Here is a 24555-nt window from a genome sequence, read left to right on the forward strand (position 1 = left end):
GGATAAGGCTGCTGGAGGAGCGGCGAGACAGGGACAATGGTGGCGAGGACAGAGAGAATGTCCATGAGGAAGAAGGAGAAGGAGTGAGCAGTCAAGAAAACGTACAGCAGGCAGCACCGCCTACCAGGCTATGGACAACGACAGACATATACCACGGGCCCGTACCAAAGTTCCTGACAACGGATTGGGCGCTACTCTTGAAGACGTCGAAGAGCATCGCGGCTTACCTGGTTGGACGTTTTGTAGAACGAGTTGAGGCTTTTGGCCGAGAGGAGTTATGGAAGGAGCGATGTAGTGCCACAGTGGCATGGGAAAAGTCCGAGGGCATATGCACGAGGATGAAGAAAGCCGGGGTCCAGGTAGGAGGTGAGACCCAGGGCTTTGTGAGACAACAGCCCCAAGAGGAGGTTACGACAGCGGCGAGGAGGAGAGCAGACAGCCGCTTGGTGGACCATCTCCAGGGAAAGGTGGTGTTGAACGAGATGGAGAGAGGAAGGAGGATAAAATTCATATTGGCCCGTGATCTTAACTAGGAGAGGACCCATCGGACCCGACAGGTTGCGTAGCGGTTTTGGGCCCCGGCTCAAGTATTAGAAACCATACGACTCAGAATGTGCACCATAGGTATTTGGTTCCTCATTTTACATTAGTTTAGTGGGGGCCTCTTGATAGCTATCTTTAGGTAACTATCGGCCGGCTGACAGTCCAAGCCGAGGCTTGGACAATGCAGCCTGTGGCACGCCTGCACGCCTGGGGGGATCTGGCGTCAATAAAAAAAAAAAAATAAAAAAAATAAAAAAAAAAAAAAAAAAAAAAAAAGTTATTCAAAAATTCTTCCGATCCTTCGGGTCTTTCACGTCGCTACACGCGCATAAATCTAGTTGGGGAACACCACTGCAGACATAGCTGTAACAGCAGCGACAGCAGTAACAGTTTCAGCAGCAGCAGCAGCCAGTGGAGCAAACGCTAGGTATCACCCATACGTCCATCCTAGTCATTTACCGGTCACTACCACCGCCATCCTTCCACAGGACAAAACACAAGTTGCGGCCCCCTTGGTTTTCAAGGAAACGATATTAGAGAACTTGACTATCATTATCAAGCGACTGCAAGGGATGGACGAGAAGTTCATTTGCTTCGCAAACGATCTGAATGGACGAGTCAAGAGCACTGGGGCATCAGCAATCGCAACAACTAACATGGTAAATGCAACAGTAGTCATATACGTGGTATATATATCCGTGCACAGCAATATTATTAAAGGCAGTTCTTGTTTCCACTCCCCGCCTTGTTACAGTAAAGCATTTGGACGAGAGGATCATATCATTATCATAGCGAGCCAAGAACGTACAGAAGATAGCCAGTCGACCCCATTACAATGAGGATGCAATGGTGAACATGGTAGAAGCTTTGAGCGATGTGCCATCTTGCGTTCAGGTTTTGAGAAGCATGGGACATAATATACGCCCTGCCAGGAACACAGAGATCGCAGCTTCCAGTCCGCCAGTTTTTCGCATATCAAAGATCTCTTCAACACCCTACCTGCACTTTCGACGCCTTCTAATGCTATTGTACTATTGCTGTGATATAGATGAAGGAGCACCATTCATCATACCGGATTTATCAGAAGCTAGTTCAGTTTACTCCGCCTGCACTCAAGACACCCCTTCCCTGTCCATCGACTCTCAGAATCTGCCGGCTAACAGCGACGAGGAACATGAGGTTAAGGCCACTATCATTGAGAACATCATGGGTAAGGTGGCGGACCAAGACTAGCAAGACCATTAAGAGGCCGAGTGTGATCATGAACAGTGATATTGTAGGAGTGGGGGGTGGTGGGGAAAAGAGGGGTCCAAAAAATAGCAGCGAGAATAGCAGCAACGAATGAAGTCCGTAATACCATGAATTCATGAATTGGCAGTTGTGCTAAGCAGTGCATAGCCCGGCTTTATGACTGCATGATCCCTTCCCCATAAAGACTTCCCTGTCGAATAGGGCAGCATTTCAAATGAACTGAGTGCTCTACGACGCCCAAAGTGCTGCGCCTAATTCCGCTGAGGTTTTTTTTTTAACAGACTCACATGAACATGAGATACATGGTACCCGAAAGTCTTGAAGCATGTTTAAGGTAATATTCTCCGTAGTCTTTTATAGACATTTGCTATGTAGATTAGTTCAATAAATTATACTTGCTTGGAATCATACACTGTACACGCTGGCACTTCTCATCCACACAGTTGGAGCTGCACCTCTACACTCCATCCCAACATGTACGTACCGGTTCTTGGCACATTTGAGGACTATCCATCTATACACAGCAGAACACGAGGATACGTCGGTAGGCCCATGAAAACGCGACGCGCTATTGGGCAACGCGCATGGGTTGCCAAGAAATAAAAATCTGCTATTTGACAACCCCGGTTGCCAAATAGCATGCTAAATGGGACTGTTAAACTAGGGGGTTGTCAAATAGAATAGCCCAATGATCTACTTTGCAACCTGGGTTGTCAGTCTTATTTGACAACCCATGCGGAAATCCATTTGCCACGTTGAGCATGCAAGTCAATCCCCGGAAGAACCCCATGTAACTCGTTTATCCTGAAAATCGGGCCTATGGCCTAAGTAACACCTTTCCTATGTTTACACGTCCGGCTATTTCACGAGAGGTCTTCTTGTTTACGCTCAAATTGCCTTTATCTTCGGCAAATGCATCATGTATTTTTTCAAATAAGAGATTGTCAAGTAGGCTATCCTACCCTCCTCAAAGACATGAGATGGATTTATTACTGTGGTCTGAAGGAAAGCTGCAGCTGGGACAGAAAGCAAATAGCAAGCTGCCCGCCTCGACTATGTCGCAATGGATCCATATTCCACAATCAATGACCGCATAAGTGGTGAACCGATGACCCCTGCTCCCTACGTGGCCTGTTGTATGATGATCATGAGCCTTCTTTTCATTCTTTCGAGAATGCTACTTCGCCCTGTGCAACTGGAAGCACAGAAGTCACGATAAATAGGTTTATGCGGGATTAGTGCTCTCGAACGCATTTGATAGCAGTAGACCCATGGTCCTGTATTTTGTTGCTGCATCGAAAGAAAAGGCAAATTTCTTTGCGCCATGTAATTTACAGCTACGGCTTTTGTGTGGGTCTAGGCGCTGCAAGCTCATACAAAGATGAATGCACCTATGCGAGTTGCCTGTCGTGTAACGCGTCCCGCGTCTCTTGATCGCTTTCTGAATGCTGTGCGACGCATGATCTCCTCTGTTCATTTGTGATGCATTTTCCTTTTTGGCGCATTCATGCAGCGGGACAACTACAAGCGGGCAGTTCTGCAGGTGTCAAGGGGGATGAAGCGTGCCTCCGAGTGCATTGCAGCTACACTCTGCATGTCACATTCTCGACACATACAATGAGTGAGCCGGATCCATTTTAATCATCTTGGATTCTATCTACTGTTCATGATGTGATGATGTGTGCATGGACTGAAGTATGCAGTTACTCAACAGATATGTTCACATACCAATGCGAGGTATCATCCATTGGCTGTAATTTTTGCAAGTACATCTGCAGGGATAACTCAGTCCGACAACCAATGGGAAGTCCTTCGAAGGATGCCTGGCTGGACGGCTTGAGAATCGGGTCTTCAAAGTTCGAGATCCACCCATGCCGCCCAGGAGCCCAGGAATGAACCCGCGGGGAGGCTGCGCAGAGAATGCAAGAGAGGATCGGTCAGTCTCCAAGCCCGCCGCTCTTTGCATTGTATTTTAACTGGCGACAGCTGTTCACATGAAAGAAATACCATGGAGTTCAATTACAATGAGGATGAGCATATAGAGCAGACTCCTTGGTCTGGGTTGACTCGCCTACCCCTCCTTCGGGATTGCGGATGGTGATGGATCCCCTGTCTAGATTCATCGCATCGCAATGACTGTGGGGCGTATGATCAGCTCTTGCTGTTGTGTTTGGGTTGCTCACTTTTGGATTGTTTCTTTGTGCATGACCTCTCTATTCATTTATTCATTTTCGTCTCTTGCCTCCCTCTTTTCCTTTCTTCATCTCTCTTTGCCCTCCATTCCTCCCCCATAGTATCTTCGTCCATTTGGCAGCATGAAGTTCGGCAAGGCCCTCTCCAGGAATCAGGTACATTGGGCAACCCTCCGCATTCTCAAAATTATAATCTGGGATCAGAAACTACACATCGTCCTTCATAAATCCTGCCTGCCGCCAACCCGGCAAAATACCCAACGCCTCTGAACACGCAAACGCATGACCCTAATTGAACAATGTGCCTTCAACTCCTCTACGCCAGATCCCTGAGTGGAGCCGCCACTACCTCTCCTACAAGGGACTCAAGAAAGAGATCAAGAATGGCCAGGAGGCTCTTGTCAGTGGGGAATCTTCCATGGACGACGTTGTCACCGGTATTATATTATATTAGTTTAAGAAACTCTATTTCGCCCGAGCGATGTACACTTAATGCCATCGCGCAACGTCGTGATGGTTGCATCATGCAATGAACTTGTGAATGGAGCCAGGACACAATTGACCGAGTGGCCTATCTTCGTCTCTTTCCAATGCTATAGCGTTCATCTTCTACTTGGACAGAGAGGTCGAAAAGGTCAACAACTTTTTTGTGTATAAGCGTTCAGAGCTCGAGCGAAGACTCCGCATCCTCTCTGAAAAGTCAAGGCGTCTTAATCCCACCATCAGCGCCGCCACAGCTGCTGGGACGCCGGCCGTACCAACTTCAGCTTCAGCACATGCAGCAATTTGCGACCCAAAGACACCTTCAAGACCAGGGTCCAAAGAGCGCCTGGACCTGTCAATTGTGACCACGCCCAAGGGGTCTGTTTCAGGAGTAAGCGGAAACGCTTCTCTGGTCCCGCCCTCGCCCTTCATCAGTGACCCCGAGGCCGATGCAGAGTGTCTTCAAGCTATGGTGGATACCAAGGAGATGCTGTCGAAACTCTCGTGGTTCGCCGAAATGAACAGAAGGGCAGTCGAAAAGATTCTTAAAAAGTAAGCCATTGAACGGCGTTTCCTCGCCCCACCTATGCGGCTGGCACAATCGCTGAACGTGTTCCTTGGGAGTGGATTGTATTCAGCCGTCAGTTTCTGGGGTCAATTGTCGCCGATCCGATTACCATCCTTCCGACCCATTAGAATTTACACGTGTGTGCTGTGCGCGTATCATTTCTCTGTTCATTTCATCCTGACGTGCCGAATTAGACGCTAAACATTCTGGGTTGAGAACGACGCAAGGCATTATTGTTTATCCAAATGGATCGGCCCCCTCTTTTGGTTCCTTGCATTTGAATGATGGCAGAATGACACCTTCTAACTGGTACTAAATGTGTTTAAAACCAACATGTATATCCTGTTAGGTTCGACAAGCGCATGGTCACGGTCAGCCGCGAAGGCTATCTGGCTACAAAGATCAGCCTGCTTCCATTTGTATTTGACGGTCAGCTTCTGGAGATGACTGTGACGATCGACGTCCTCATCCGGGAGATGAGGGCCGTGGTTGCAGATCATCCTCCGTTCAGGTCCGGACTGTCTCCAAAGCGCGCCAGCATCGAGTCCCGCATGGGATTGACAGAACAACAGATCGGAGACGCGATGAAGGCCGTAGAGCGCGACGATGTGGACACTCTCAAGGCCATTATCGATACGAGGTTGAAGGAGGCACCAGAATTGAAGGATGTAATTTTATCCTCTGCGCAGTCTGGACGTCTTGGACAAGTAAGATGCCTGATGTTTCGTTTTAGCGATCCACTAGCTGTATGCCCTGAGAAAGGATAATCGAACGTGGCCAGTTGCTTTTCGCAATAATAGCTTCCAAGATCGCTCTTCAGGAAAGCATGTGAAGAAAAGGCGTTCCGGTGCATTACTTGGATCATGTCTTTCGGAGCTGGAACCCTTATGGTCAATGTCAACGAGCAAACTGTACTTCACAGACTGGCGATCGAGGGCGGTAGCTTTACAAAAACGACCGAGACAAGCGACAACATATCTGAAGTTCAGGCCAATGGTTCAAAGCACCATCATCAAGCGCCCGTGCTCCGGGACGATCCCGAGTTGATTGTATTTATCCTAAAGCAACTCTCGACCTGTGCACAACAGGATCCCCTGTGCACATTGAAATCAACTGGGGATATCTATGGACGTCGCCCCTTGCACTACGCGGCCATGCATGGCTTCCCCAACATCACCAGGGCACTCATTAACGATTTAAAGTCCTCTGGGGAATTCATCAGCTTTTCAGATCCCTACTGGTTTGATACCGACGGATTCACTCCCCTTATTTACGCGGTGTCGCGCGGCAAGGCTAGCGTCTTGGAGATTCTGGTTGAGGAAGGTGGGATTCAGGATGTCGATGCAGTTACAAATGGTAAGTTACACTCCTTTGATACCGGAGATCGTGCACACCGGGCAATGATTCTGACTCTCCTACTTTCTCTATGCTACATTCAGCCTACGTCACCCATCCTTCTCTCCCCAAGGTCCTGCCCTCGATGCCCAAGACCGTCCTCAACCCCTTGATCGGCTCAGAGGTCAACCTGCATGCGGTATATACCTACACCCCTCTATCGATTGCATGTCGCTTGGGACACGTTGACGCAGCCAGGCTCCTTGTACAGTTTGGCGCCAACTTGAATGCCCAAGACGAGGACGGCGAATCCTGCCTGATCATCGCCTCCAAGAACGGGCACACTGAGTGCGTGAGGCTGCTGATCTCTGGTGCTGGAACCGGAGCAGGAGCTGGAGCCAACCTAGAATTACGGGAACGGTACTACGGATGGACCGCATTGCATCTTGCAGGTAAAAGCATTGCTATGAACAGCAAGCGAACCAACACACATGCCAAGCGACAGCAATACTTAAGTCGCGTGTTTTATATGTTGTAACTAGCTATCGAAAACCATCCTGAGGTTGTCAAGGTTCTGCTTGATGCTGGAGCCAACCCCAATGTCTACGACTATTCCTCGTGGAATCCTCACGAACATGCCGTATTTGCCGCCAATAACGCCTGCGCAGCTCTGCTTCGCCCAGTTTCTCGCACCCTCGATGAGAGACAGCAACTGTCGAAGCTGAATGGAGGCGTCGAATTGGGACAGGCAACACCGACTAAGGGCAGCCCATCGTTTACTCAGCCCATGCTCCAAGGCGCCTCTGGTTCTCAATCACCAAAGTTCCAGCGATCCGATTCGCCTCCAATGTCGAGTAGCAAAAGCAATGCTAAGTTATCCAAGACTGCGCAAAGGGCATATGGACACAAATATCTGGAAGAAGAGTCTCTGATTGTAGTCACCCTGGGATCAAACGATTCTCGCAGTACTGTGGAGCCCATCGAACTCTACCTGAATGGGGATAGCCATTCTTTCTTGACAGCCAGTACGGCTTTTTCGCTCGAGATCACAGCGGAAAATGCGACGGCAGGAGAGAAAGTCATAGTGGATTTGCCTCTCAAGGATTCGAGCTATCATGAGCAAATTGTGTTCTATGCACCCAATCCAGAGGAAACCATTCTTAACTTTTCGGTGTACCCCACATTTGGCTCGTCAAGCAACAACCTGGTTGGACGTGGAACAGCGCTTCTGTCCAGTTTGGACAACTTGCGTAAGGATGTCTTCAACCAGCATCCGGCTATGACGTCTCTGCAGGGGATGAACATGACGGTTCCTATCTTTGGTGTCGAAAAGATGAATATAATCGGACGCGTCAGGGTCGAATTCGCGGTCGTCCGTCCCTTCAAACACGAGAATCTTAAAGTCGGGAGCAAGCACACGTACTGGAAGAGCCTGACGACAACGGTAAGGCGAGCGTAAGCTGACCCATAGCTCTACTCATTTTGACGATAGTCCTCGACTCTAGATTTGATCCTATGTTCAGTTGCTCATGTTCTCTTTCCTATGATATTTTATAGGTTATTGGCCACCGTGGTCTTGGTATGAACAGGAAGGTATCGAACCTCCAGGTTGGGGAAAATACTCTCCTGTCATTTGTCACAGCCGCCAATCTTGGAGCTGAATATGTCGAGTTCGGTAAGTTCATACTGTGCGGTATGGTACGACGAACATTTCGCGATATTTATAACAGATCCCATTCATATTTTTAACCAAAAATAGACGTTCAAATGACAAAGGACATGGTCCCCGTTCTGTACCATGACTGGACGGTGACGGAAACCGGATTGGATATCCCTGTCAGCTCCATCACACTGGAGCAGTTCCAGAACCTCTCGACTAAGAAGAGGCGCGGTCACCACGACAGCGGATCGCAGCCATCATCGCCAAAACCGGACCAGCCGCGAAATTTGTCATTAGCCCCGCCACCTTCTTCAGCGTCGAAATCGGTCCTTAGCAAGCCCGAGCTGATAAGGAGGTCCACCCACGACTCAGAAAATGATTCCGTTAGAGAGAACAGCCCGCTGACAACACGGGTGGTGCGGTCAAACAGTTTAGGAGCCATGTCGAAAATGAAAGCCATATCGGCAGGGACAGAACCTGCCAATCCTGCGGCCAAGATGAAGGGCAATGGTCTTGGGACTATTCAGGCACCGTTCGCGACATTGAAGGATACGTTTGTGGTATGGGCCAAATCTCCCAATGGCCCACCTCAGGCTCCAGCGTTCGGTTTAAATAAGAATTGTACATAGCTCAATCCCTGCTTATCGCTTATTTATTTTTAATTACTAGACGGTCCCAACCAGCATTGGATTCAACATTGAGGTCAAGTACCCTATGCTGGACGAAGCCGAGGACGCCAATATTCCACTGTACTCGTTTGAAATGAACCGATTCGTGGATCGAATCCTGCAGGAGGTCTATGACCACGACCAAACCCACCCGGACCGCAATATCATCTTCTCGTCCTTCCATCCAGACATTTGTCTGTTGCTCAATATGAAGCAGCCCAACTATCCTGTCTTCTTTTTGACGGACGGTGGCACCTCTGTCGTGGCCGATCGTCGCTGCAACTCTATCCAGGGAGCTGTCCGCTTCGCCACCTCGATCGATCTGCTCGGTATTGTCACACACAGCTTGCCGATCATCGAGGCACCCAACCTAGTCAGAGGCATCAAGGAGACAGGATTGCTGGTCTTTACCTATGGCGCTGATAATAACGACGTCGAGAACGCAAAGTTACAAAGGAGGCATGGTGTTGATGCTGTTATTGTTGATTGTTTACTGGCTGTCAGGAAGGGACTACAACAATCAGAGTAGAGGATCGGTTGGACATTGAAATCAGAGAGAGAGAAAGAGAGAGAGAATTAGACAGGGTAATAACTATATTTTAGAGCATCTTTAACTACGATAGACTAGTATAATTGCTTTCATGTCGAATTCATTTGTTCGCAGCATTGGTATTTCACAATTTATTTTTTTGAGGTTGAATATAAAGCGTATCATTCCAGGATCAGCAGCTCGCCGACACGACCCATAAACTCCTGAAGCGCAACACGGACATCTGTCCGTTCGACGCCCACTAACCGAATCGCCAATCGGAAGTAATCAGGCAACTCTTTTCGCAGCCCCTGGTACTTTCTCTTGTCCGCCTCTGCTGATGTTGCAGTTTGTTGACGACCTCCGTTGGCTTGACCCGTCGGCGAGGGCGATGTCGTGGGCGAAGATCGCTTCGACAGCGAGGACGAAGGGGATGGACTACCAACCGATGTCACCATCACCGCATTAGGCCACCAGATTGGTGTCCTCTGCAGCTCGCGCAATACCATGATCGTTAGCTGCGACTGGTTTACAATCACGTCCTTGGGGTACTTAGTAGGTTCGCTTAGCATGCCCAAGTACCTAGCCACGATCAGTTTTGATTCCTGTACCAGGGGCTCCAGAACTGCCTGAATCTCATCCTCTGCATCGTATCCTTCTCCATCTCCAAATTGACGGTAAAAGTCAAACAGGACCGACACATACGTCGTCAGCGCCAAATTCTCCTGCTTAAACATGTTGGGCATCTGCTGGATCTGTCCAGACTTGAAGAGATAGTGTCGGAGCTCGTAGTTGTCGTTGAACGACCTCACGAACCTATAGGACTTACGGAGGCACTCCAACCACCGATGACGAAGTCCTGTTGGCATGCTGTGCAGGAACCGGGGCTTGGTCAATGGACCTGAAGCGGCTCCTTGCTGATCAGAAACCGATGCGCCCGAGAACGAAGACGAGCGAGCGCCAACAGCCGACTCGCGGTCGCCCTGCACCTGTTGAGGCTGGACCTGTGCTGGGTTCGATGGCGCAGAAACGTGGTGGGCAGCAAAAGGCGACGACGACGAAGGCCATAACGACAAGTCGATCAGAGCCATGTCCTTGACGAACGTAATCGCCACTAGATGGATCGCGCACTTGGTCACTGTCTCCTGGAAGTCAAACTTGGGCGCTGGCGCTGAAGCGGTCGATGGTGTGCCCTCATTGACAGCGGCGCTTTCTGTGACCTGCGTACCGGGATTGGCGCCAGTATCTAGAACCATCACCTCGTGCGGCGTTGTCATCTCAAATATCGTCTCCAATGTCGATGTGACGAGTTCCCATCGTTCATCGTCAAACATGGCGCCGTTCTTGATGACAAGCTGGCTCAGGCAAAAGATACCCATCTGTCCCAGGTTCTCACTCTTCTTGCTCACCAACAGCGTGATGAGTTCGAGTAATCCCTTTAAGAAATCCGTCTGCGCATAGAAGACCTGGTGGTACTGACGAGAGTAGAGGTTGATCATCAGTCGAAGCGCCTGAATCCAGATAGTCGTTGTCAGGTCCCGTCTCTTGTAGTCAGGATCCTTGAGATCCTCAAAGATGGGCATCAACACCACGCGATAGATCTTGGACCAATACTGCGATTCGAAAATCTCTCCAGAGCCGTTCAAGATCTCAAAGAGAGTCACTAGGGCTCTGGATCGGACATTGGGTAGTTCAGAATCGATCACAACACGAGAGAGCCCGTACACGATAGGGAACCATTTCAAGAAGAACATGTCCTCATCCTCCTCATCGACTGCACTCTCTTTGGGCTGATTCTCTCCCGAATGCTTCCCCTGCTGAGGTTGCTCTTCCTTGGCATCCGCTACAGCCCTAGCCTCTAACCAGAGTCCTCGAGCACATTTCTTAAGCAGGACCATGGCGCCGTTGACGATCTCTTCGTCATAGTTGAAACAAAACTCGACAAGGCAGTTGACGTAGTCGACAAAGCTCGTCTCAATCACTTCAAAACTGCTCTCATAAATCATTTGTACAATCCCGAAAGCATTCTCGACGAGAGCGCCGTTGCCGTGGGTCGCTGTCCTGCCAAAGACTCCAAACATGGGCTTCCATCCTGAACGAATATTGCTGGCGCGAGCCGTGATCATCTGTCGAAGACTCTGGATGATCAAATCGTGAATTGCTGCCGAAGGGTTATTCTTATAAATGTGTTCAAAGGGCCTCAGCAGTTCATTTTGTGTGTTGAAATGCGCCAGCTCATCTCGGGCCAAGAATTTCATCGCAAGTTGTCGTAAGGAATCGATCGCAAAAGTGGACACGTTTGCGTTCGAGCTGCAGCCAACGGCGTTAAAGTACGACTGGAGGATACGCCAGATCTGGGTCCATTCGAAACGAATACGGACCATGTTGTAGTCAGCTATAAAATCGCCGCAAACAAAATAACAAAGTATAAAATCGAAGTTGTCAGCATCTCCTTCAATGGAGTACAATATCGATGCCTTTGCGCGGGTCAAAAAGAAGGGAAGGGGTATGATCCATACCAATTTCAACGATTCGCTGAAGCATGTACATTCTAGGCGCGTTACGGGATCCCTCAACCTCATCCAAGGACACAGCACAGATGGACTTGAAAAGATGAACAATAGCATCTCCGCTCAATGAGGTGCTGTTGGCGAAAATCTTGTCGATCGCAATAATGGTGTCCTGGGACTGGAACTCGTTCATCATGGCAGATAGAGAAGTCTTTCGTCTGGACGAACTCTGAGGGATCTGCGAAGGTGTCGAATTGTTCGGGGAGTTACTCGAGGAGGTGTGCTGATAGTCAACTCCATTGAAGCCCTCGGTCGAAACCCTTCCTCCACGGGGGATCAGTTGCAGTTGCTCCATGGCGCTGATAGTTTTCAAGATCAAGGTCCAGTTATTTTCTAGATACTCCCCCATGGTGTTGGCGACCTTCAACAGGGTGCGAATCGCCAGGACATTCTTGGGCTGCATCTCGCTCACGTGGTTCATCCCAGTCAGCTTGGCCAGTGACGAAATAAACGCATCGCGCTCGACTTCCATGTGAAAAATGCTGGCGATCCTGATGGCATTGGTCACCCCGCGCAAACAGAGATCAATGGCCTCGGCATTGATGGCTGCAAACTCGCGCGATTTGGGCTCAGTCTTTGAGGCAAAGATACTGGGGTCGATGGCCTCCTCGAACGCCAAACTGAGAGTTGCCATAGCTGGCCAGCAGGCCACGGCAAACATGGGCTTCACATGCTCTGCATGGGTCGCATTCCTCCAGACGGCTGTGCTCTTGACGCGTCCCTCGTTGCCGGTCAAGAGAGCGCGGGCATTCTTCTGCATCTGAGAGATAGCCATGTCGTACATCTCCTGACGTTGCTTGGTATTTCCAACTGGCGCAGCATTCGACTTGCTCGCCTCTCTGGCCTGTTCTTCCTCCAGCACGATCTCGTTAGTGGAGATGTTGTGGAAAATCTCGGCTAGGTACTCGTCAGGCAAGTTGCTGTTGTCATTGATTCCACGGTTGTTCTTGATAAAGTCAGCGACGTCCATTCTGCGCTTGACGTTATCTGAGTGCTGATCCGTATTGAGCATAATGACCGAGAACGCAAGGGTATAGGCGGTATCAGCGTTCGCAAAGACCTTTGAGTTGGTGTCACAGTACCGGTCAGCAAACTTTTCCATCAGACGATCAATCTTTTGCGATTCTCCGGGAAGACGGAAGGTCTGCAGGAACATGCGCAGAGCGTCCACAAATCCAACGCCAGTAAAGTCAAGACGATCCACAAATGCGTGCATGACCTTGATCGCCTTTTCATCTCCGTCACCAATGTATTCACCGATCGCAGCCTTGTCAAGACTGGGTGTCGTCATCAGGTATGCGGCGATAGACTGATAATCGTCCTGGACAAACCCTTGCTTGATCAAAAAGTCGAGACCCTTCAGGGGTTTGCTATTGAATAACCGGACTCCCTTCAAAAAAAGCTGCTTGCGTGTCATAATTTCCTCGAATTCGGCAGGATGATCGTCTCCCAAAGAGTCCGCAGATCCAACAGTGCTAACAGAAGTCGAAGACATGTTGGAGCTCGAGCTTTGCTGAGAACGCATAGACATGGCGAGCAATGGGTTCTTGGAGATGATGACTGGGTGCGACATCTTGTTATAAAGACCGGAAGGTGATTGAGCAAATCTAGGCGAAAGAGGTAGACCTCCTGGGGGGCTGTCAACGTTGACGGTATCTTGCTGCGGTGAGGCTGGTGCAGGGGTTATTCCCATTTCAGCAAATGTATCGCGGGTGTGTCCATTCGTGGATGCACTGGTAGCAGTGCTGACTGCTGCTGCAATCGCCTCTGGCAAGGGAAGGACTGCGCCGACATCCTTGGACCAATCCACCAGGGAATCCAGGACAGATACCATACACCTCAGCCCTTGCACGGCCAGTCGACGGTCCTGAATCAATGTCCAGGCGTCCTTCTCGTTTAACAGCAGCTGCTTGCCCATCATGTTTCCAACTGTAGCCGAAGCATTGACCTTTCCTCGACCCTGGGCGATGCGCGACAGAGAGTTGACTATGTGCTCGAAGATGGACGCCATTGAAAAGTCGCAGTCAAAGTTGAGATAGATGTCGACAAGAGATTGTGGGTTGGAGCATATCTTGTGCAATCCCTGCAAGACCATCTCCTTTTGTCGCATAGTGGCGTTCGACATATCCAGAAATTTAAGATAAAATTCGTTGAACAGCACCTCGACCTCGGCCTTCAATTGGGCTCGGTAATACTGGAGCAGAGTAAGGAACAGCGAGAGCGAAAACTCGAAGAGTGTCTCGTTGGCAGAGACGCCGTTCTGAGACAGGGAGACACAAAGATATTGTCGCACGGCGCCCACAAAGAGATTGTCCGACTGGAAAACAGGTCCAGAGTTGTTCATCATGGAGAGAATGAGCTCCAGGACAAGTGCACGGCCACGGATCGATAGTTCCTCCTGCTGTGCATTGTTGGGTGTGATGTCGGCCCTGAGCGAGAGTTTGCAGAGGAGCCGGAAGGTGAGATATGCATCCTGTCTAGATACGCGGCAGGCAGCAATTGCAGCCTCGTGGGGAGTAGGTTCCTTTAGCTTGTCGGGTTCTGGGGTAACGACTGTCGCGGCTGATGCGATAGAGGGAGTTCGCTCGAGAACAGGTGAAGAAGGAAGGGGGATGTCGCATGGTAACTTTTCGACCGCCTCTTGGGCATCCCGGTTCTGCATCTGGCTATGCTCCTGATCCTGGTTCTTTCCAGTCTCGGGTTGGGCTGTGGCGACTGTTGTCTCTTCCTCGTCCAACTGCATCTCAATTCTTGTTTCCAACTCGGCTGCAGCGATGATGCGCTTCTCTAAAGTCTCCTCTTCTACACCTGGCGCCGGTCCAACGGGCGTTTCAGCTCCGTCCTCTGAAAGAGATTGCTCCTGAATAACGATCGAATGCTTCTTGAGTGTCTTTTCGAGATCCCTGAGACTGTGTGCGTCCGTTTCCATTTTTGAGATGACGAGGTTCACCATCTGGGTCAGTCCTGCCTTGGCGGTGGCCTGCAGAATCGGAGACTTTGCCCAGCAGTACATATTGCAGCTGGTCTGGATAATTTTTAGGAGCGACGCGTGGTGAACGTGGCATGTTGACGATGTCACGATAGTCAAGAGAATCTGAGAATATCAGTTGAATAAAAAGAAAAGGAGACGTCGCGTTAGAATGAGATGAGGATCGGACACAGAGCGATGCACCATATGCGCCAGCTACTTTGGGTCGCTGTCATCATGTTTAATGTTTGAAGGCTCAATCAATACCTTTATGATTTGAAGCTGAACATTGTCGTCAATGGTTCCAGGACCGCGGTAGGTCATGCAGATCGTGTGGACAATCTCATCCAGCAACCGTGGAGGATCAGGATAATGATCCGGACCGACTGTGTTTGCGCCGGGCAGGTTAGGGGCAAGGTGGTCGGTGGGATCTGAACAGTCGATATGGCTGAGGTCGTTCGTTTCGCTGAAGGCTGCAAACTTTGGGCGTCCGATGGCAGATGGAGGAACGGGCGTGGTGCGGGTGGCGGGTGGGAGTATCAGGGGCGCATCGCCGGTGAGTTTCCCGTGGGCGATCAGTTTGTGAAGGGCATCAAGTGCGAGGACCTTGACCTTGTTAGAGACTGATGGAGCACATGCCAGCTTGAAGACGACCCAGTATTCTTCTGCATCAAGCGAGTCGAATTCAATGGAGGACGAGGCTTTGATCGCACTATTACTGGACTCTGTTGTTGTTGCTGTTGTTGTTGCTGCTGTCGTCGTTACTGAAGGTCTGGGTTCATCGATACTAGCGGATGGAGTGGGGTTGGAGATGGACTGTTTGGGGACGGATGACGCTGTTGCAAGCTTGAAAGCTTGGAGTCTTTCCATGGCGCCCTGGGCAGCCTCGACAAGGTCGCGCTCCTTGCGGGGATGAGCCTCTGCCAAGAGTCGCTGTAGAGCGAGTTCTAAGCTCGACATGGCTCTGGTTGAGGGGAGGGATGGGGACGGATGGGGAGGGATGAGGAGGGATGGGATGGGATGGGATGAGATGAGATGAGAGAAGAAAAGATGGGATGAGATGAGGGATGATGGGATATGTGGGATGAGATTGGAGGAGTGGGGTGGAAGTATTAGTCCCGACGAGTTTTATGAGAAACGAGATATGACTGGCTGCAACGTGTTCTCTCGACGTGTAGACTACTGTAGACAGTCTGTGTGCAGTCGGACACGCCACCACCACGACGCGGACTAGCGCTTCGGGCGGCCTGCGTAGGAGGGGGCGCCCATGCCATGGCAGACAAGGCCCGTATGACAACATAGCAACGTGGACAGCAAAGACTGCTCCGGCTCTTTATTCTGCCCGCTTTCTTCCCCTTACGTCGTATGGGCTCACTCTGTTGTCTGCCACTCTGTAGACTCCCTCCCCCGCATGTGCCCCCCGCGCCCAGCGCCGGCAACCAACAGCCCTCTTGACCGGCCACATCCTGCCAGCAACATCCTGTCCTCCTGTCTTGCGTGTGCGGTGCGCTACCTTGGTCCCCCACTGGCCTGCATGTCCAGACCTGCTCCTTATCCTTCGTGCCCTGCTGCTGCTGCTGCTGCTGGCTGCTGGCTGCTGGCTCTCTTCTCTGTCGACGCCAACAGATCAATGAAATAAATGGGTTCATCTTGTTTTTCCTCATCCTCTCTCATTTGAACACACGCACACGCACACACAACACACACACACACGCTCTCTCTCTATCTCTATCTCTCTATCTCTCTCTCTCTCTTTCCCTCTCTTCTCCATTCATCTCCCCCCTCCCTTTCCTCTTCAGCTTCATTTTATTTCGCACCAATCGACTTGCCACCAGTCCCTCACTGGGCAACTTCCCTCTTCTCTACCTGGACCCTGCCCTGTTTCCCTCTCCGCTTGCTACACGCCACCCATGGCTTCTCCGAGGCAACTCCGCCTGGCCCCCACACTCCCCTTCCTCCTCCTCCTCCTCCTCATAACACTCTCGCTCTCCTCCAACCTCGCCCATGCCGACATCTTTGGGTCGTCCGTGCCCAGACTCAGCTATGACCGCATCTCAGTTCGGAACAAGCCCTCCTCTATTGACTCTGCTGATATGATCGTCGGCGGTGCCAACATCCTTGCAGGCATCATCAGCCAGACAGGCACCATTCCAAAGGGCGGATTTTCGGTAATAAGCAAGTTGCAAAGTCCGTGCCGTCATGAACATTGAAATAAAAGAAACGAAAAGACTCCTGGACTGGTTATTAACACGAGCACCTGTTTCATCCATGGATATAACAAAGGCAATCCTGTTCGACATGGGTTACGCATGCACACCAGGTTTCGACCCCAACAACACTCTCCCTCCACCAGAGTTTTACGGCTTACCACGGATCGCCCTGATCCGACGAGGCGGACCCACCTCAGACGATGCCTGCACCTTCCGCACCAAACTGCTCAATGCTCAAGCCAACAGTTCAATTGCTGCAGTCGTTTACAACAACCCAGGCTCGACTGCCCTCGACGGTGCAACTGCCGCATTGAACTCTTCAGAATCACCTTTGAGCATCCCTGGGATGCTGATTTCGTACGATGATGGGATGATGCTCAGGACCCTGCTTCAGCAGACCCAGGATAGCGGCAGCGTCGATTTCTACAACCGAGTGAGGATCACTATGAGCGTCGACCAAAAGTTGCCCGTCGTCTGGGAGTTTGTCCTGATCGTCGTTGTTGTCCTGCTCGCGGTCTCTTTCACAGTTTCTGGTAAGGAGAGAGCCAAGGGCTAAGAGAGAAAGAGAGATTAATTTGGGTAATTTGGCCTAATCAATCACATGAATGAATCGATCGCGAAGACGCACAAGCGTCCCGTTGGTTGCAAATCCGTAGTTGGCAGGAACGGCGGTGCTAAAAAAAACACGTTCTCACTAATTATAGTCGTGCTACATTGTCGTCTGTACGCATTACGACAGCGCATCCGCATGGACGCCCTAGCGAGAGGAGCAGATGTTCTGCCCAATGGTACCATCCGTATGAGAAAACTCACCATGGACAAGGCAGCACTGGATAAGTTACCTGTCAGGATCTATGGTCAGGACCATAACGCATCTAGCTCGGAAGAGGAGGCGTTGACAACAACAGAGGCAGCAGTGGCGCCCGTGGGTACCGTATCATCAGCATCAGCTACGGAAGAGACGACAGATGAAACCCATAGGAATGCTGGCAGCGGCAGTGGCACAGGACTGGACAAACAAAACGATACTGCGGAAAACACTGGTAACGGCAGCTCTTCGACTTCGCCGTCCCGCGCCAACTCTCTCAAAGGGTCCATTTCTGGAAAGTCTACTCGATCCCTTGGAGCAGTCGCTGCAGCCACTGCTTTGGATGCCAGCTGCAGCACTACGCAGCAGACGCAACCGACCTCAACATTGGCAGCCACCAATAACCCTACTCCTGTACTGGACGAAGTGACCAGCGACACTTGTGCAGTTTGTCTGGACGAGTTTTCAGATGGAGAGGAAATTCGCATGCTGCCTTGTCGCCATGAGTTCCATTGTGAATGTATCGGTAAATAGTCAGATATGCCTCTTTTATGATGTCCAGAGCCGCTTTTTTTTTTTTTTTTTTTTTTTTTTTTCCTTGCTCTTACTTACGTTTATATTCATCTTAGATCCTTGGCTGGTCCGCAAGAGCTCAACATGCCCACTATGCAAATACGACTGTCTCCCTCGAACCGTAGAGGAAGAATCAGGGCACGGCGAGGATGCCCCCATTGTGGTTCCTCATGACCGATTTATTGAGTTTGTCATGGGACCCGAATGGGTCGCATCCAGGACCTTACAAGGACACAATGGCACAAGCGCTATTGATCGCGTTGGATATTTCTTTGGCACAATCCACGATCGCTTGCGCGGAAGGCCTCCACGACCACGGCCAGGCCCGACTGTGCCTCTCGCATCTGCTCCTTCGTTGCCAATGTTCAGCGAGTCGACAAATAACAGCCAGATGTTTCAATTGGATGAGCATGGTCAAGTGCCACTGCATTTGATTACACCTCGAGGCATATCTATAGCACCGAGAGCGGCTTCTGTAAGGGCATCATCATCATCATCATCCACTGCTCCAAGCACAGAGTCTGTGGCTAGATCGGTTGTCGTCCTAGTTCCAGCACCAAGTTCTGTACAGCAACATCCAGCGCCTGAAACAAACGCCTCCACATCCACACATACACCTACAGCTACAGCAACAACAGCAACAACAACAACAGCAACAACAGTAGACATACCCGAAACAGTGGATGAGGAGCTACAGACATCGTCTTCTACTAGAGCTACACCACCATTGTCCTCCAGTTCATCTGTTACTGTCGATATCCCATCTAGTCATTAACCCGAAGCTACGCCATAGGCTACTTGACGGCATATCATATCCCTGTATCCTTTGATCTTTAATAAAACCTCAAGGCTGCTTCGCCCAACACGAGTAATTTCAACAAAAATATTTTTCCCTAACTATTCATTGACTAAAGAATATATGACAGTTTTGCTGACTCAACAAAAAAGTGAGAAGACACCATCCCACGAGTTGAGCTTGGAGAACCTGGGCATCGATCCCAGTGCCTCTCGCATGCTAAGCGAGCGCTCTACCATTTGAGCTAGATCCCCGTACTGTTAGGTTGTCCGATGCTGACACTATTATATTTCTAAATTTCTATTTTCCATTATTTCCAATCTTAACTCACTATTTCCTGTCAAATTAAGAAATAACATGTCCACGACAAGCGCTCTGTGCACACGTTCTTCAGCAGTGCTGCTGATACGTCCCAGAGGACACATCATATTAAGAAGCTGCATGGTATGCTGCCTACCCTGAATACCATGAAGGCTCGCCACCCGAGTCTATATCCTGACCGTGTCTGCTGCGTCTGCGATGTTCAGGACGAAGACAACCATCACCTGTGGACGTGCAGTGCTACTAGAGATGTCCACAAGGCGATCTGGCGCGAAGGGCTACAGCAGATTGATAAGTGGGGACGAGCTGCAACGACCGAATACAACAAGAACAGCAAGAAGCAGCAAGAGCGTGATAGGATCCGCGCTGGAGCCGCCGCTGCTGCACCGAAACCCATTCGATGGGTTTGTCCTAACAACGAGACCCACATCCGAGGTCTATCCTGTATCGCCGGGACCCGATCAATGCTCAAAGGCGACGAGTATCATGACCGCTCTCCGGATCTGACCTGGAGCATCAGCGATTTATGCCGTGGCATCACACCCGTAAGCCTTATCAAGGAGTGGGGCAGTCTATTTACCTCGCCATCGTCGATTGCGCGCCAGGTCATTCACAAGTTCGTCGGCTTTATTGAGGAGAAAGCTACGGAGCTGATCTGGAAACCACGCTGCAAGGCCACCATTGCTCGAGAGCGAGAATGGGGGATCACAGCCAAGATGAAACGAACTCCATACAAGGGACCGAGAGGGGACTGGAGTGATGGGTATGGATACATTAGCGACGATGACCAATGTCCGTGTGGTGCATTACTCGCTGACCATGTAAACGGGAGCTGCCCTGGCCCCCTGCTTGACCCAGACGCAGCGGATCGGACGCTGCTGGATTGCCTGCAAGGGAGGAGGCGGTTGACAACCATGGAGGGGATGGGGAAGATACCCTTCTTGTAACAAGGTGTTTTCAGCTTTTAACACACTGATGAGGTGTGGCAATTGTTGCGCAGGCCCTAGGGGCAGGCCCGGGGAATGTGACCTGTCTTTTGGCGACTGTGGATCGGTTCCGCTTTGGTGGTGAGGACAGCGATAGTAGATCTTTGCTAGTTAGTCTGATAGATTCGCAGAGTCAATTGACTCGAGAGACAAGTTGTTATAAAAAAAAAAAAAAAAAAATGTCAAATTAAGAAATAAAAAAAATAGACTATCCTGGTTTAAATCTCTGATTTGAAAGGGAGACGGTTACTTGCAACGGAGATCCAGGAAGGTAAACGGACCGCGGATTATAGGGTGCTACAGCATTGCTTGGGGCGAGGGAAGTTGGACATAATAGAGGGTTTATTCGGTTTAAAAACAACTTTATTAACATTGGATCTGGATTAGGAGACGTGTATCGCGCAACAGGTCACGCAGGAGTTAGGTTAGGCTAGCTATGCGACATGGGTTATGAATTTGACGCCTCAAGCCAACATAGTTGGTAGGGGATGCGGCTCTGCCGTGCATGGAAGGCATCTATGGCTTCAAGGCCTTTGCGGACCATGCGTCTTGTGCTCATGGGGATTTATGTTAATAAAAAAAAAATAAAAAATAGACTATCCTGGTTTAAAAAAAGTCCCATGTCTATGAGGGTTCTCGTTAATAAAAAAAAAAAAAAAAAAAAAGACTATCCTGGTTTAAAAACAACTCCATTAACATTGGATCTTGACTAAGTAGACGTTTTTATCGTTAGGCTAGACCAGCTATGTGACATGGGTTATGAAATCAAGGCGCCTCAAGCCAACGTAGTTGGTAAGGAACGCGGCTCTGCCGTGCATGGAGGGCATCTATGGCTTCAAGGCCTTTTGCGGGCCATGCGTCTCGTGCTCATGTGGATTTATGTTAAAAAAAAAAACACGTAGGAACACGGGGACAAAGTTCTACCGGGCACTGAGGTCTTGGGTTATACAAACTAATAATGATACGGACGGACAGGTTCGCCGTGTAGCGTAGCTGCTTATTCTCTACTCATGTCGCCGAGGATCCTTTGTCTGTTACATTAATTTGGAGCGGAATGTTATTTTAGAGGGAGCGACTCTGCTTGTCAATACTCACTATTAAAGTATTACGGATCTAGAATGTAAGGCATGAATCAAGGCACAAACTGCCCTTCAATTTGTATCAAGGGCATGGAACACCAGTGTTCCGGAAACAGACGAAAGAATAAAAAACTATCAACTTTCCAAATTATCAAATTAATAAAATATCAAATTAATAAAATTAAAATCAGTCCTACTTGAGTGAAGTGCAGGATATTAGTGGCGAAGGTAGGATTCGCATCCAGAATATAAACAATTTATGATATTAACACGGCACTGGCTCCGCTAAATATGTAGACAAAGAGAACGGCGGTAATAGACTTTATCAGACCTCATCAAATACAACAAATAAAGATGTATTTTTTTTATTAAATATTTTATTTTTTTTGATAACTAGGACCCACGGGGACATGTGGGCTTTATTAGCGTGATACTATCCTCTAGGGACCCCTATTGCTAGAGACGTAAAGAAAAGTGGTATCTAATAAACAGCTTTTGCCTCGTCAGCATGAGTGGTGACTCGAGGAGCCCTGCTCCCTACTTGGCCTGTTGTGCACGAAGGTCATCCTCTAGCCAGTATCCACTGTCATCAAAGCCTTGCATCTGCCTAGTCGCTCCATCAGAGTCAGCTCCAGCTGCTGGCAAAAGCCCTGCACTAGGCGCCTGTCCGCCTCTGCCCTGATCTCTTCCATGTCTGTTGCTGGTCTCTGACTATGGGCTGATCCCATGAAATTACTTCTGTTACGGTTGTGCCCTCCGCCACAAGTGCGTCCTCTGGCGCGTTTGCTCACAGAAGTGATTCCACGCTCTCGTTCCCAGTCCACGGTGACTTTGCAACGTCTGTTCCAGATCTCAGTCCTTCCTAGCTCCTCGATGGCCCTGACAAAGCGCGCGACCATGTACCTTGCGACTGACTTTGACGTCTTGAACGCTTCTGCCCATTTCGTAGTAAAGTTCTTTGGTACCAGTCCATGGTACAAATCCTGAACGGTCCAACTTGCTTCACTGCTGTGCCTGCTTTCGTCTGTCTCGTCAAGGTTCTCGTCCGCGTATCGGATGGATGTATTTTTTTTATTAAATAAAGATATCAGCCTTTTTTTTTTTTTTTTTTTTTTTAACATAAATCCCCATGAGCACGCGACGCATGGTCCGCAAAGGCCTTGAAGCCATAGATGCCTTCCATGCACGGCAGAGCCGCATTCCCTACCAACTATGTTGGCTTGAGGCGTCAAATTCATAACCCATGTCGCATAGCTAGCCTAACCTAACTCCTGCGTGACCTGTTGCGCGATACACGTCTCCTAATCCAGATCCAATGTTAATAAAGTTGTTTTTAAACCGAATAACCCCTCCATTATGTCCAACTTCCCTCGCCCCAAGCAATGCTGTAGCACCCTATAATCCGCGGCCCGTCTACCTTCCTGGATCTCCGCTGCAAGTAACCGTCTCCCTTTCAAATCAGAGAAATCACCAACACTACGTTGGTGTCCCCGATCACCGTTGCGTCCTCCGGCGCGTTTGCTCATGAAGGTGATTCCAACTGACTTTTCCCAGGCGACAGTGTCCTCGCATCGTTTGTTCCATATCTTGGTCCTGCCAAACTCTTCGATCCTGCTCACGAACTTTGTCACCATGATCGTCGCAATCCACTTGGTGGTGGTAAATAGCTGCTTCCAGGTCTCAATGAGTCCCGTTGGCACCAAACCTCGGTATAAGTCCTTGACCTCCCAATCTGCCTCACTCTCCGGCTCCTCTCCTTCCGCAACCCGATATGTCCCTCGTCTTTCTGCTGTCCCCTGAATCCACTGCATTGACTCCCAGATAGCCTTCGTTCCTGTTGCCGAGAAGTTGGGACAAGTCGAGGCCTTGAAATAAAGATATCAGCCTTTGGGGGTTTTTTTAATTTGACTTTTTATTTTTTTATTTAACATGGCCTCCGAGAGAGAACAATCAGTGCTGGTTTCCTAGTGAATAGTCTCTGAGACTTGTGTCTATCTGGCCCTAAATCTTCTAGTGTGGCAGTCGCACCATCTCCAACAACTTCACTGTAACCTCCCTAAGCGTCCCGAGGTCTTTCTCCTGCGATCCGCTCGGCTAGCTGGCAGGCTCCTCACCTGCAAATCTGCCAAGACCATCTCTCCAATTGCAACCTGTACATCTGGGAGATGGTCTTGGTTTCTTGAGAGCACGGAATCCGTTCTACTGGCTTGCGAGCCGAATCCTCTACTATTGTAACATTTCCTCCACCTCCTCGTCCCGTCTTTCCTCCACCTGAGGTCACTGGATGTGAGCTCAGATTAGCCTATTATAAAGTGGGCCTACTCACTTTTGAACTTATACCTGTAACCCCGGCAGGGGTAGCTAAGACGCATGCTGCCAGTGCAGTGGAATAACTTGTACACCCTGGTGTATAGCTGGGAAGTTCTGAACCAGCGCCTCTCGAAGTCCGGAGGCTAGCGCAAGGGCGAAATTTATTCTGAGCATTATGTCAAGCGTTAAGGAAGGGGAAAGGAAACCCACAACGATTACATGGGGTAGTGCCACTCAATGTGGGGGTCGCCGGGGAAAGGAAACCCACATAACTGAAGTGGGGTAGTACGCCCGACTCATGCTCCAAATAAATTTCTATGCGTAGCACATATTACTGTGCTTTAACCAGGGCTCGAACCTGGTCCCTTCGCGTTACAAAGGAGGTGCCCTGACCAGTATGCTAACTGAGCCATCGGGCCTGGGTTTTTTTTAATTTGACGGGAAATAGTGTAATTAGGGTTGGAAATAATGGATATAGTAATTTAGAAATATAACGGTGCCAGCATCGGGCAACCTAACAGTACGGGGATCTAGCTCAAATGGTAGAGCGCTCGCTTAGCATGCGAGAGGCACTGGGATCGATGCCCAGGTTCTCCAAGTCATCTTACCTTTCTACATCCTTGAAAGGATGTTTTTTATTATTGACACCGTTACTGGAGTAAGCTGTGCGCTGTATCGTTGATTTTTTTTTTTTTGGAGCACAAT

At 49.7% G+C, this 24555-nt stretch overlaps 3 protein-coding genes, 2 non-coding genes and 1 pseudogene across 6 annotated transcripts; 3 read left to right on the plus strand and 3 right to left on the minus strand.

Moving 5' to 3' along the window:
- Positions 1–4010: 4010 nt before the first annotated feature.
- BC939DRAFT_460831 (Glycerophosphoryl diester phosphodiesterase family-domain-containing protein) lies at positions 4011–9325 on the plus strand. Its single transcript, XM_051556937.1, has 10 exons — positions 4011–4142; positions 4312–4423; positions 4586–5021; positions 5387–5744; positions 5838–6393; positions 6477–6824; positions 6915–7816; positions 7930–8047; positions 8132–8592; positions 8702–9325. The coding sequence occupies exons 1-10, from the start codon at positions 4110–4112 to the stop codon at positions 9227–9229; spliced, it is 3852 nt and encodes a 1283-aa protein (XP_051409054.1). The 5' UTR covers positions 4011–4109; the 3' UTR covers positions 9230–9325.
- Positions 9196–15858, minus strand: BC939DRAFT_495436 (uncharacterized protein). The gene is made up of 3 exons (XM_051559647.1): positions 15035–15858; positions 11749–14893; positions 9196–11624 (listed from the first exon to the last, which is right to left on the minus strand). The coding sequence occupies exons 1-3, from the start codon at positions 15725–15727 to the stop codon at positions 9412–9414; spliced, it is 6051 nt and encodes a 2016-aa protein (XP_051409055.1). The 5' UTR covers positions 15728–15858; the 3' UTR covers positions 9196–9411.
- Positions 15859–16436: 578 nt separating this feature from the next.
- On the plus strand, positions 16437–19237 carry BC939DRAFT_460838 (uncharacterized protein). Its single transcript, XM_051556938.1, has 4 exons — positions 16437–16935; positions 17051–17510; positions 17682–18311; positions 18415–19237. The coding sequence occupies exons 1-4, from the start codon at positions 16678–16680 to the stop codon at positions 19131–19133; spliced, it is 2067 nt and encodes a 688-aa protein (XP_051409056.1). The 5' UTR covers positions 16437–16677; the 3' UTR covers positions 19134–19237.
- Positions 19238–19335: 98 nt separating this feature from the next.
- On the minus strand, positions 19336–19408 carry BC939DRAFT_t147. The gene has a single exon. It is a non-coding gene; the product is annotated as a tRNA-Ala (tRNA).
- A 4779-nt stretch (positions 19409–24187) lies between these two features.
- BC939DRAFT_t146 lies at positions 24188–24260 on the minus strand (annotated as a pseudogene). The gene has a single exon. The product of its transcript is annotated as a tRNA-OTHER (tRNA).
- Positions 24261–24374: 114 nt separating this feature from the next.
- BC939DRAFT_t144 lies at positions 24375–24447 on the plus strand. The gene has a single exon. It is a non-coding gene; the product is annotated as a tRNA-Ala (tRNA).
- The last annotated feature ends 108 nt before the right edge of the window (positions 24448–24555 follow it).

The sequence above is a fragment of the Gamsiella multidivaricata genome, assembly GCF_025024155.1.
Source record: "Gamsiella multidivaricata strain RSA 2152 chromosome Unknown BC939scaffold_64, whole genome shotgun sequence".
Classification (NCBI taxonomy): domain Eukaryota; kingdom Fungi; phylum Mortierellomycota; class Mortierellomycetes; order Mortierellales; family Mortierellaceae; genus Gamsiella; species Gamsiella multidivaricata.